General features: G+C 44.6%; 1 protein-coding gene across 3 annotated transcripts in view; it reads right to left on the bottom strand.

Moving 5' to 3' along the window:
- Positions 1–14,611, bottom strand: part of LOC140115526 (phospholipid-transporting ATPase ID-like) — a 98,753-nt gene that overhangs the window by 42,013 nt on the left and 42,129 nt on the right. For all 3 annotated transcript variants that reach the window (XM_072132800.1, XM_072132799.1, XM_072132801.1), the window contains exon 3: positions 6,281–6,339. In XM_072132800.1, coding sequence (XP_071988901.1) covers positions 6,281–6,339 — 59 coding nt within the window. The remainder of the gene's footprint in view (positions 1–6,280; positions 6,340–14,611) is intronic.

The following is a 14,611-nucleotide window of genomic DNA, read 5'->3' as shown; positions in this document are numbered from 1 at the left end:
TGGGCGGTTTGGGCGGTAGACCGGGGCCCAAGCCTTCTAGGGGGCCCATGGCCACCCAAACCACCCACCAAGTTTTATATTGAGAAGGACCCTCAACCATGAAATCATTGTACATCTATTCCTGCTCTCATTACACATGTAAAAAGAGCCATTTAGGACCTTTGAAGGTCCTCCAGAGAGGAAACCACAGATTTAAAGTAGCAAAAGGGACAGATCCTCCATTCTCCAAGAAGCAGATTCTGGTACCAGATGTAGGGAGTGATTCCAGACTTGTAGAGGCCATAATATTCTCACAGACAAGGGTGCACCAGCCATGAGGCGGGTTGAGCCTCTTGCCTCAGACAGCACCACTTGCAGCAAGATAGGGAGAAGCATTAGGGGTGCAGTCACCTGCAACAAAGAAGAACCTGACACTTAAAAATAGGGTCTCTTCACACCTGATGCCATGGAGAACCAACTTACTAAACCTGTTACATAAATATTGGATGGGTGGAGGGGACACCGGTCTATAGGTCGCCTCAGACAGCAGAGAGTTTAGGGTCACCCCCGATCACAGGTCATAGATAACCAGTGGTAGTATCGTACACGGATACTGCCCCCCTTGTACCCACTACCAGTAATAAACACTTTGCAGAGGATAAGGACATAGTTGGGCAATGAGGTCACCACTAACCTTTGCCTATAAGTAAAGTATTACTGTAAGGACTGATATCAGAACTGAAGATAAATCAGGATATAATCCACCTACAAGCCTCTTATCACTAAAGTTTCTTATTGATTTATTGACTAGTTTTTTTTTCTGCAGGGGATAAAAGAAATGTGTATAAGGTGCAGATACTTGGGTGGAAATACAGCTGGAAACTTACTGGAGAGCAATGATTTATGGGTAAAGGCATGTAAATGAGCTCTCCTCCAGAGGGCAGCAAAGATCAGATCAGCAAAAGCAGGAGTCAACTGTCTCAGACTCCTTGCTGCTCATCAGTGCAGAGCAGGTTACTGTTTGGCTGGATACAGGGGCGTAACTACAGGGGTAGCAGTCATAGCAGTTGCAATGGGGCCCACAGTGACAGGGGCCCTTACATCTGGAGTATTGGGTGTGAATATGCTATATGTGTGTATTTGTGATGTGTATGTGCTCTCAATGTGTTTGCATGTGTGATATGTATATGCAGTATGCTAGTCTATGTATGTGGGTATATATGGTGTGTATAAAGTATATGTATATTTTTTTAAGGGGTAAGTGGGGCCCCATTCAGAAGTCCGCTATAGGTCTCCTCTCCTAGTTACATCACTGGCTGGATATGCATCTGATGTTTGGAGACTAATGTTCCATGGGATAATAAGTTAAAGTGTAACCATCATTTGAGATCATTTATTTTGTGGGGGAGGGGGATGAGGTGACCAATTTTGTAATATACTTGTAATTCTACTTAGTTTGTAAAAATAAAAGTTTCTCCCTCCCATAGAGCTGCGTATTCCCGCCTGTACAGTGTGTGTGTATGGAGGCTGCAGGAGCTTATATCTTACATGCTTGTGTTTAGTGTGCACTTTCAGCTTAATGTTTGAATATAGTGCTCATAGCATACTACAGCCAGGCAGAGCACAGGAGGGGTTAACACTCACAGCTGTGTAACAAATAGGAGAAGAGAGAAACGCGTCTTCAATCCTGTAGACAGATTTGCCATAGCAACAAAGAAGTAACATTGTAACTAAGGGAAATGTTGCAGTCTGTGTTCTTATATATCTTATAAGTATAATAGAAAAATATCAAACACAATATCAAAAATCCCCTGAAATGACAGTAGAGAACCTACCACCACGATTCTACCTATAAAGGTAGATCGGGTGGTAGGTGGATGTAAGGGACGTGAGGAGAGCTCTTTTTAGAGCTAATCCTCACGTCCCCGCTAACTTTTGGTAAACTTTATTGAACTAATATGTAAATTTAGTTATGCGGCTACTGGGGCGTGGAGTAGCCGGGCACGAGGCTACACAGCGCGGCTACTCCACGCCCCAGTAGCCACATTACTCCTCCTACCCTGTTGCGTGCGGCGTGGAGCTCCTCGTAGCTGTGCGCCCTCGTCCATCATGATGGCGTTCTGCGCATGCCGGCTGAGCAGCCCCAGTTCAGAGGCCGGAGCTACTGCGCATGCGCAGTAGCCGGCTTGTCGGACGAGGGCGCGCAGCTACGAGGAGCTGCACGCCGCACGCAACAGGGTAGGAGGAGTAATGTGGCTACTGGGGCGTGGAGTAGCCGCGCTGTGTAGCCTCGTGCCCGGCTACTCCACGCCCCAGTAGCCGCATAACGAAATTTACATATTAGTTCAATAAAGTGTACTAAAAGTTAGCGAGGACGTGAGGATTAGCTCTAAAAAGAGCTCTCCTCACGTCCCTTACATTCAACTACCACCCGATCTACCTTTAAAGAAACCCTATTTGATTTGATGCATTATGAAGCAAACATACCTTGAGAAGCTGTAGCTACACTGATGCAGGATCATATCTTGGTTAATCCCTGAGCTGAGTGGTTTTGCTGATAAAACAGATATAACACTATGATAATGAAGCTCTGTCCCTTCTATATCTTCTCTGGCACTTGCTTTCCCACTTCTCATAGCAGGAGAGTTTCTCTCTGATTGCATCATCACCTCCTGCATTTCTCTTCCTGCCAGACAGAATAATCAATTGCTGCACCATCCCCCAGCTGCTGTGTATGAGTGATCCAGCTCAGATTGATTAGTGCTTGACTAGTTATGCTTTACCTTCAGCCATATGTAATTCCAAGCTCTGTAAGCCAGTCTCTCCCAGCTTTCCCAAGCTCCTGAATGGTATAATTGTTTTTTTCAGCAAAACCACTCAGCTCAGGGATTAACCAAGATATATTCCTGCATCAGTGTAGCTGCAGCATTCTCAAGGTATGTTTGCTTCATAATGCATCACATCACATGGTAGGTTTCCTTTAAGTAAATGACTTGCTGTTTATGGAACTTTTAAAAGAATAAAAAAGTTATTTGCTATTGGGCGAGTCCTCCCCTGGCAGCGCTCACACATCACCCTCACCCGCTGATCATTTTTATAGCTCCCGCTAACATTGACACTCGGTTTGGGTCAATAATCCCATTGACTGCCATGTAATTCCCGTGTCCCGTGGCTGTGGATCAAGCAGGAGGAGCCGTGGCTTTCCCAGAGCTCGGGGTATTAAGGAGCTGGCGCTGTTTATATCACACGGATCTCAGAATATTTCGCTGGCAGAGATTTACAGGACGCCGAGACGTGTAATTAAGTATTAACTGTGCGGGAACAGAATGCAGAGAGTCACCACTGACCAATGAGCGTCAGGTCTGCTAAACTACTTCATAGGGGGGGTGGATGTTATGCTCAGTGCTGGGGACGGAGGGATATCCAGGGAAGACGGTGGAGAAAGTAAGAACAGGGATCAGTACTAATACAGAAGTAAAGTATGAGTAATACAAAACTTATTTGGCTCCAGTCACTTTTGTGACTCTTGAAGTGTTGGCGATCATTTGACTGCTGAGGCCGTTTACTGGCCTCAATGTTCACAGGAGCGAGGGCAATGCCCCTATCCACGAAAGGATGAATTTGTGAGCATTAGGGGTCAAACAGCGTAGCTCCATCAGGGGGAATTGCAGTCCATGGCTTTCTTCCTTCCAAAATCAATTTTTATATTTATGCTAATGAAGGGCAGAAGGGCTCTGGCGGCATTACCAAAGCCCCTCTGTGCTGTAGCGTCATAGAATGTTACACTGTCTCACCCTCTCCCCCTCCTTCTGTCTTATGTAATATCACACAGTGGGATGGGGAAGTGCTCCTAAACAGTGTAACAGTCTTTGAAACTACAGCATGGAGGAGCTCTGATAACACCTCTAGGAGCCAAGTCTAGCATTTCTATTCTGCGATATTACTCCCCTGAATGGAGAGAGATTGACGAGATCTTTAAAAGTTGCATTTGATTAATCTGGTTTCCCTCATGACATCAGTCTCTCCAAATCAAATCGTTAAAAACATTCTAAAAACACTTTTGAACTGAGCATAAAAGAAAGAAAAAAGCTCAAAATTCAAATTAAAAAAAAAACTCCGGACATAGGAGGCAGAAAAAACTATTGAGCAGAAGTGGACTGGTAAATCACGGGTATCAAGTGAGAAAGCTGACAGGGCAGTGATTTATTGTACTGTGTTGTGGGGGTGTAGCTGCACTGAGGGGGAATCTGGTTGGAACACTGTAGCTGGCAATGTGTAGGGTCTGCTTAAAGGAAACCTATGTGATTTGATGCATTATGAAGCAAACATCTGAGAATGGTGTTGCTACACTGATGCAGGATCATATCTTGGTTACTCCCTGAGCTGAGTGGTTTTGCCGATAAAACAATTATACCATTCAGGACCTTGGGAAAGCTGGGACAGGCTGGCTTACACATCACACAAGCTTGAAATTGCAAATGGCCTTGTTATTGCTGTTAAATGTCTGATACAGGCAGTCCCCGGGTTACATACAGGATAGGTTCTGTAGGTTTGTTCTTAAGTTGAATTTGTATGCAAGTCAGAACTGTAAACTTTATAATTATAACCCCAGCCAGAATTTTTTTGGCCTGTGTGACAATTGGATTTTTAAAATGTTCGGTTGTCATTAGAACTAGGATTAATAATAAATCTTCATTACAGACACCTGTGATAACTGTTGCAGATGATCATTGTAACCCAAGGCCAAAGATCAGTAAATTGCCAACATCCCAAAGGTCCGTTTGTAACTAGGGGTCGTCTGTAAGTCAGGTGTTCTTAAGTAGGGGACCAACTGTACTGGGCTTCGACTCAGTAGTAACTTAGATTATTTTTGTGTTTCTAGACAGTCCTATAGAGCGCTGTTTGTAAAAATTTTATTTGAAAACTAAATAAAAAATTTAATACGAAATTGCAAATGGCTGGTAAGTAAAGCATGACTAAGCATAACTAGTCAAGCACTAATCAACCTGAACTGGATGACTCATACACAGCAGCTGGGGGATGGTGCAGCAATTGATTATTCTGCCTGGCAGGAAGAAAACTGCAGGAGATGATGATGCAATCAGAGAGAAACTCTCCTGCTATGAGAAGTGGGAAAGCAAGTGCCAGTGCAGGTATAGAAGCCACAGAGCTTCATTATCATAATCTTATATCTGTTTTATCAGCAAAACCACTCAGCTCAGGGATTAACCAAGATATGATCCTGCATCAGTGTAGCTACAGCAGTCTCAAGGTATGTTTGCTTCATAATGCATCACATCACATGGTAGGTTTCCTTTAAGGGCACATTTGGCCATCAATTCAAAGGACCAAAATGTGGGCCACATTGTGGCATTGTTATGATTGGAGAGATTATGATGGAGAGATTGATAAATGTGATTGGATCTGGTATGGATAACCTATCCTAGGGATAGCTCATATGTTAGATCACGTGGAGGGCAAGTGATGCTTAATACAATTCTCCCAAAACTGTCCCTGCCTACCTAACAACCACCCTAAATGTCTTCCCTAATGGGCAATGTCCACTAAACTAAATATGGTGAGGGACAGAGAAGAGGGGAGACAAAGGCATAGTCAGAAAACCAAAGCCAAACCAGGACAAAACCACAAGTCACAACAAGGTGACAGCAAGGTACAAGATCAGGGCTGCAAGGAATAGTCAGGAAACAAGAGAATATCTACACGGAGCAAGGTTATCCAACAACTGGCAGGGAATCCCAGGAGGAAAGAGGCTTTATATATCTGGCTAATACAGTAACTGAGAGCAAAACCACTCAAGATTTTACCCCACTCAAGACGGTCATAGTAACACTCCAGCAGAAGCATAGATAGTGTGTATCTCCAGTAACACGGTGCTGACACTGCGGACCACCCTGGAAACAGAAGACATTGCGGAGGATTGTGTATATATTTATCACGGCTTGGAATTTCCTATTCTGATGTGGGCCTGTCCGGCTCTGGATAACATCCCCTCCTGGTATCTCAGAGCAGAACCACATTGCACAGGAGTCTTATCCCTGTCATCCATCCTGGACAAGTATGTCAGGAATTGGCGGATTACTCCTCGCCTAGTGCCGGGTTTACGATGTAACTCTGTACTTTACTGGGATTCTATAGTCACAACCAGCAGAGAAATACTTGGATACATAATATTCCTTGCATGGAGTCTGACAGCACAGAATTTGTTACTTTGTAACTTCCTGAACTTTTTATGCTTTGTTTATCCCCATCAGTGATTCCCAGATGCTGGAAGTTAACTCACCGCATACTTGAATTTGAGATTGAATTCCCGGTCGTTTGCTCGCAGCCGACGTTCTTTCTCTGTGTTAAAGAAAACATAAAAAAATAAACCCTTTAACCGCAATAATAAAATATCATACCGACTTAAATTTTCTCATTTTACCAGTTTTACGGTATTTAGCAAACCTAAACTTTCACATAACTTTGCGAGGAGATGCTTCCATGAGTCTTCATGAGGAATGACGCTATTTATCACCATTATATGCCTTGTAGGGATAGCTACCATTTGGTTTCATGCATTGTGAAGCAAACATACCTTGAGACTGCTGTAGCTACACTGATGCAGAAACATATCTTGTTTAATCCCTGAACTGAGTGATTTTGCTGAAAAAACTATAATAAAAGTATGAGAACGAGGCTCTGTCACCCCTGTGGCTGTTCAAGTGCTTCTAACCCTGATTATGCACTGCTCCAGCCTTGTCTTTCCCACCATAAGCCGAGAATATGTCATCACTGTGTTGTCGCTGACAGACAGAAGTAATCAATTGCTGCACCATCCCCCAGCTGCTGTGTATAAGTCATCCAGCTCAGGTTGATTATTCCCGTCTGGACAGTTCAGGCAGCTCTGTGTAATGTGCTTATGCATGGCAGGCAGTCTTTACCCAGCATTCTTAAGGTCCTGGATTTTATCAATGTTTTTTAAGCAAAACCACTCGGATCACGGATTAAACAAGATATGTTTCTGCATCGGTGTAGCTACAGCATTCTCAAGGTATGTTTGCTTCAAAATGCATAATAACAAATGGTAGATTTCCTTTAAGTAGTTTTGCCCTACGCTTTCTCTGAGCTGGAGAGTGGAGACCAGCTGCTATGATGTCTCCCATACACTGCATGTAGATATAACAGGAGATAAGAAGCAGCACAGAGGACACCAAAAAGCAGGATTGAAAAGTACTAATTAGAGGAGAAATTTCTGGTGTAACATCGAAAACTTAGTTAAAAAAGTTCACTGTGGGGGTGTCAGACCCCCAGCCAGGGTCGGCTCCAGGTATCAGTAGGCCCCTGGGCGACAGAGCCTCAGGGGGCCCCTTTGCAATTAACTCACATGGAGGTATTAAAAATTCAGAAACTAAAGCAGTCTCCTGTTCTCTAAAATATTGCCTAGTTCATCATACCAAACAGCCCCCTCATGGGTATTTTATATAAAGCTCCCCTCACCCTATATGGATTCATTAGATACAGCCCCCTAAACCCCATGGATTCCTTATGTAAAGCCTTATGTGGGCCCCCCAGGAGCCCAGAGCCCTGGCACTTGATATGCCCAGTGCTGTCGCCGGCCCTGCCCCCAGCCATCAGATTTTAAGGACGTTTTCAATGGACATGTTAGCAATATTTTTAGGTAGTAGTTTCTGTATCCAGTATTCTGTGACTTGCTTCCCTTGCAATGTCCTGTGATGTCCTCCCCTCACTCTCTCTGCGGGGGAGGATTACACGGCAGCTGGTGATTAACTACTGTAAGAATTCAGAATATGAACTTGTTTTCTTTAATTAAAAGTTATTGACCCAACTTATTAACGGAAAAAGCAGCTTCATATAAATTAATCCACGAGGGGCAGATGTGGTCCCCCATAGCCATGAATCGTACAGCAGGTATATCCAAAACTGAATATAGCTATCCCCTGCTGAATAACATTGTAGAACATGTACTGTACATTACATGGGTTTACCAATATGGATGATAATTTCCCAATGGGGAGGGAACTACGTACAATCTGCTCAGTTCCTCCTGCTCTATAACATACTGCCTGCAGAGAGGACACTATGTACAATTTGCTCAGCTCCTCCTGCTCTATAACATGCTGCCTGCAGATAGGACACTATGTACAATCTGCTCAGCTCCTCCTACCCTATAACATGCTGCCTGCAGATAGGACACTATGTACAATCTGCTCAGCTCCTCCTACCCTATAACATGCTGCCTGCAGATAGGACACTATGTACAATCTGCTCAGCTCCTCCTGCTCCAAACATGCTTCCGGCAGACAAGACACCATTTACAGTCTGGTCAGCTCCTCCTGCTCTATAACATGCTGCCTGCAGATAGGACACTATGTACAATCTGCTCAGCTCCTCCTGCTCTATAACATGCTGTCTGCAGATAGGACACTATGTACAATCTGCTCAGCTCCTCCTGCTCTATAACATGCTGCTTGCAGATAGGACACTATATACAATCTGCTCAGCCCCCCTGCTATAAAACATGCTGCCTGCAGATAGGACACTATGTACAATCTAGTGATGGGTCATTCACGAAAAAGCCGGCTCATTCGCGTGAACGAACATGCTGTCTGCAGATAGGACACTATGTATAATCTACACTGCACCTCCTGCTGTATAACATGATACCTGTAGATAAGAAAGTATGTACAATCTGCTCAGCTCCTCCTGCTCTATAACATTCTGCCTGTAGATAGGACACTATGCACAATCTGCTCAACTCCTCCTGCTCTATAACATGCTGCCTGCAGATAGGACACTATGTACAATCTGCTCAGCTCCTCCTGCTCTATAACATGCTGCCTGCAGATAGGACACTATGTACAATCTGCTCAGCTCCTCCTGCTCTATAACATGCTGCCTGCAGATAGGGCACTATGTACAATCTGCTCAGCTCCTCCTGCTCTATAACATGCTGCCTCCAGATAGGACACTATTTACAATCTGCTCAGCTCCTCCTGCTCTATAACATGCTGCCTCCAGATAGGACACTATTTACAATCTGCTCAGCTCCTCCTGCTCTATAACAGGCTGCCTGCAGATAGGACACTATGTACAATCTGCCCAGCTCCTCCTGCTCTATAACATGCTGCCTGCAGATAGGACACTATGTACAATCTGCTCAGCTCCTCCTGCTCTATAACATGCTGCCTGCAGATAGGACACTATGTACAATCTAGTGATGGGTCATTCACGAAAAAGCCGGCTCATTCGCGTGAACGACCTGAGCCGGCTCACCTAAGTGAGCCGATGGCTCACTAAACCCCGCCCCTTAACGGCTCACCATGCCCCCAATATATTAAATAGGGAGCCGTTAAGGAGCCAGAAAAGCCGGCTCTTCTTTGTGACCGGAGCCTAATGAGCCAGCTCACTAAGAAGAGCCGGAATTCCCATCACTAGTACAATCTAATCAGCTCCTTCTGCTCTATAAAATTCTGCCTGCAGATATTTTAATTCAGAATAAGGCGAAGGATAGCTGTACATACGCGCTTATAAACGGTAACCACATTTTTGTAAAAAATCTTTGGCAGTAACTAGAGTATAAGGCACAATGTGATTTGGGGTTATTATGAGATAAGTAAAGAACGAATTTACAAAGTGACTGAATATTGTAATGATGCATCAGGCAGGTGATGTTTACAGTACTGGAGGGGGATCACACATGACATGCCATGCACTATGCACCCTGTGCTGGAGCGCGTGCCCCGGGGCCGCTCCTTCCCTCTCCAAGCTTTCACTTTTCCTGAACAACGCTCTTCCCTTCTCACAGTAACTTCTCCGGGCAACGCTCAACACAAAACAATGCAAAGTGTAAAAAGTTCACGGCAAAAAGTAAAGTTCCTGGAGGTCGGCGGAATTCATCATAAAGTCTAAACACAAGGAAACAAAGTGACAACTAAGGACAAATATCTCGGCTTAGACAATGTATCCACCGATGGGGCCGGACAACAAGGAGGATGAAAATAGAACTTCCCAGGAATTACCTTCTGGAATTGTGAGACACATAAAGACACTTCAACTGCTTACAATGTACTGCATAGTCATCAAGAGAGGAATTAAAGGGGAAATCTAAGCAGATTAGGGCAGAATCAGGATCCGGGAGTAAAAGGGGGGTTTTAGGTAAAAGATATTGATAACATATTTATAGAACGAGTTGGTGGAGATACAACACTCAGCATCATTCTCAGCAGATGATAGTGTATGGAACAGCGCTGTTCTCTTTGTAGTGGTCAGACCTGGTAACTACAGATCATCCATGAGCTGTAACCTGATCCAATTATAAATGCCAGATAAACCCCAAACTAACATGCTCCATCATTTATTAACTTACATTAATTTAGATCTCAATAATTCAGAATTCTCAGGGGACATAAAGAGCGACAAGCCTTGTTTTCACCAGGATATGTTAGGACACAGCTCTACCTCCCCACAACCTTAAAGCTAACTCAAAGCCTAACGATAAACCTAACACTACACCTAACAGTAACCCTAATGCTCTCCTTAACCCCTTACCGACATAGTATTACGTCACATGCCGGGTGCGGTTGCATAGAGAGGGCTCATGGGGACATCATCGGGGAGCGGCGATCCATTGTCATGGTAGCCTCAGGTCTTCCGAAGACCTGAGGCTACTTTGGGTTAACCCATTCATTACAATGTGCTATCAGCACATTGTAATGTATGAGGAGTAAAATCCACATATACTGCCATACTGTACTATGGCAGCATATGATAGGATCGTACAGACAATGTAGGGTTAAAGTACCCTAGGGAGTCTGACAAATAGTAAAAATAAAAGTTAAAAAAAATATATATAATAAAAAAAACCTAAAAACTCAAATCACCCCCCTTTCCCTAGAACTGATATAAATATAAATAAATAAAAATCATAAACACACTGGGGCAGATTTACTTACCCGGTCCATTCGCGATCCAGCGGCGTGTTCTCTGCGCTGGATTCGGGTCCGGCCGGGATTCATTAAGGCAGTTCCTCCGACGTCCACCAGGTGTCGCTGCTGCGCTGAAGAGCATCGGAACGCACTCAAGTTCACCGACCTATTCCTAGTGAAGGTAAGTGCAAGCTCCGCGACACTTTTTTTGTTTTAAATGCAGCGGTTTTACCGAATCTGTCGGGTTTTCGTCTGGCCACGCCTCCCGATTACCGTTGCGTGCATGCCAGCACCGATGCGCCACAATCCGATGGCGCGCCCCAAAATCCCGGGGCAATTCAGGGGAAATCGGCACAAATCGGAAATATTTGGGTAACACGTCGGGAAAGCGCGAATCGGCCCTTAGTAAATGACCCCCATTAAGTATTGCCGCGTCCGAAAATGCCCGATCTATCAAAATATGCCCGATCTATCCCCAAAAAACGTCACCACCCACAGCTCCGTACACCAAAGTATAAAAAGTAATTAGCCCCAGAAGATGGCAAAATCCAAAAGAAATGTTTTGTAAAGGAGGTTTTAATTTTTTTAAATGTATGAAGACATTATAAAACCTATACAAATTTGGTATCCCTGTAATCACAACAACCCAAAGAATAATAGACCTGTCATTTGGGGCATTTCCCAGTACACGGCAGGAATATTAAACACCACCATTTTGAGGTGTAATTTGTTACGCAGAAAATAAGCCGTCATACAGCTCTGTACAAGGAAAAATAAAAAAGTTATGGATTTTTGATCATGGGGAGTGAAAAATGAAAACGCTAAAACAAAAAAGGGCTGCGGCGTTAAGGGGTTAATACTAACTCTAACATTATGCCTAGTCTACCTCTCTCTCTAATACCAACCATAACTTATTTCATAATAATGAAAATTTTTGTTTAAAAAAAAATGTACAAAATGAGATACAAATCAGTTCGAGGAGGATGAGAGGGGTCCGTATAGCAATTTCTAGAACAATTGTAACAATTTGGACCAGAAGCAAATATTTAGAAACATTCAACGAGGCTTCATCCAATCAACTCCTGAACGATTCATCTCTAGGTTCAACCAATAAATAGTTAAACCTCAAGTACAATCCGGGAGATTTATTATAGGCCGGCGCTCTGTGCCCCCCGCTGGATACATCATGAGGCTCATCACACCCCCTCCTCGCCCACGTGGCATAAAGGGGGTGTAGTTTCCAGAAAATTGGCAATTCCTTACAGTTCTTCTTATTTCAGTGCTTCTACGACAGAAAAACCCCAATGTACTTAATACTGGTTTAAAGGAAATCTACCACCAGGATGAAGGATTGTAAACCAAGCACACTGACATACTGGTGTGCGCCCCCTCTGGCAGGATCCGCTCTTCTTTTAGCTCCTTATGTCACCTATCTCTAAGACTGGACCCCCGAGTGACCTAGGAAAGGTCAAAAATAAAAAAATTCACAACTTTTATTACCCAGTGTGCACCTGTGCACGGACTCCTCTATATGTCTTTTATTAGGCTCATTATATAAATGGAGCCTCCACATTCAGACATCTCCGACATCAGAACAAAGGCGGCGGAGAGCCAGGGCGTAATAATAACACTACAACAACAACAATAATACCACAGGTATAAAAATAGAGACTTAGTACAAATAATAAAAGCTCCAGAGGAACCAAAAGACTAAATGAGATAGGAGTTAGATAAAAAAAAAAACCACTTGGATTACTTTATATTCTGGGACCTCGCGATCATATACTTTGATGTGCAGAGTGTAATGCTTTATGCGTCCTGCGGTGGCGCTGTAGGCAAAGTGAAGACTCGCTGGATGGTTTGATCGGAGCCGATCACTGATCTTCCTGGATGTCACCTTGTGTTAACCTTAATGTAGGTGATTTCTTTTAGGCCAGTGGTGGCGAACCTATGGCACAGGTGCCAGAGGGGGCACTCAGAGCTCTCTGAGGGTACCCAGGTCATCACCCCAGCACAAAGTTCACCAGACAAAACTCAAAGAATCTTCCTGCAGTGCCAGGAAATGAAGATATACTGCTCTCATTGCTATTGTAAAGTGATACTTCCTTGGTTGCTTGGGACTGAAGGAAGAGTGAGGTGTCGACAGGGCAAGATTATATTTGGAGGTCCTCCTCCTCGCCCCATGATTCTTCCTGTAAAAGAGGACCCTGGAGAGAAGCTACAATGATGGTCCAAATTTGCCCTCCTTCTTTCAACTATATTGATGTCCTCAGGAGGCTGATACAATTGTAAGCTGTGGAAGGACAAGGAGCAATAAGTTACTGCTTAAATGAAGGTGTTGATAAATAAGTTGGTTCTGGGTGTAGTTTGGGCACTCGGTCTCTAAAAGGTTGACCATCACTATTTTAGGCTATGGCCGCCATCTTGAAAGCCGTCATACTGGATTGGCGTTTTTCCAGAGGGAAGGTGGTCTTGAAAAATATCAAAGAAGCCGAGAATTATCTCAGAAATCAGATTGGAGATATTTCTCATGGTACAAAAAGTATCGAACTCAAGGCAACCGAATTCTGCAGCATGGACAAGGAGAGGCTGCGAACAGGTAGTGCACATACACGAGGAGAGGCTGCATACAAGTAGTGCGCATACACGAGGAGAGGCTGCGTACAGGTACCTCACATACATGAGGAGAGGCTGCATACAGGTACCTCACATACACGAGGAGAGGCTACGTACAGGTACCTCACATACACGAGGAGAGGCTGCATACAGGTAGTGCACATACACGAGGAGAGGCTGCGAACAGGTAGTGCACATACACGAGGAGAGGCTGCATACAGGTAGTGCACATACACGAGCAGAGGCTGCATACAGGTAGTGCACATACACGAGGAGAGGCTGCGAACAGGTAGTGCACATACACGAGGAGAGGCTGTATACAGGTAGTGCACATACAAGAGGAGAGGCTGCGAACAGGTAGTGCACATACACGAGGAGAGGCTGCATACAGGTAGTGCACATACACGAGGAGAGGCTGCATACAGGTAGTGCACATACACGAGGAGAGGCTGCGTACAGGTAGTGCACATACACGAGGAGAGGCTGCATACAAGTAGTGCACATACACGAGGAGAGGCTGCGTACAGGTAGTGCACATACACGAGGAGAGGCTGTGTACAGGTAGTGCACATACACGACGAGAGGCTGCGTATAGGTAGTGCACATACACGAGGAGAGGCTGCGCACAGGTAGTGCACATACACGAGAGAGACGGCGTACAGATAGCACACACATACCTGCGTTATCTGTGACCCCCTCCCCCCCCCCCCCCCTCCAGCATCTACCTTACACAGTCGGCATAATGAATGATAACAGCTACAACCGCTCCCATCTCCGGGCCTTATCCTACCGGGTCAATGTTTTGTATCACATCTCCTTTTTGGGAAATATTGGCCCCTATTTGTTAAACTGTTTACAGCAGTTTTTGGCTTTTATCAGGAGCTGAGTTTGTGATCACGCGTCGTCGTTGTGGAGCGGTAACCGGCAAAAGTGATCACAAGAAAGAAAAGTGACTTGATCCCAGGCTCCGAGGACGGGAGGCAGCCGATACCTCGTGCAGGATTGTCTCCATGTTTGGTAAGTGCGGAGGCCCCGGCCCTGTACACGACATAACTCACAGGACGGAGAAG

This window comes from Engystomops pustulosus, chromosome 1 (genome assembly GCF_040894005.1).
Source record: "Engystomops pustulosus chromosome 1, aEngPut4.maternal, whole genome shotgun sequence".
NCBI classification, from domain to species: Eukaryota; Metazoa; Chordata; class Amphibia; order Anura; family Leptodactylidae; genus Engystomops; species Engystomops pustulosus.
This window is presented reverse-complemented; position numbering and strand designations above follow the sequence as displayed.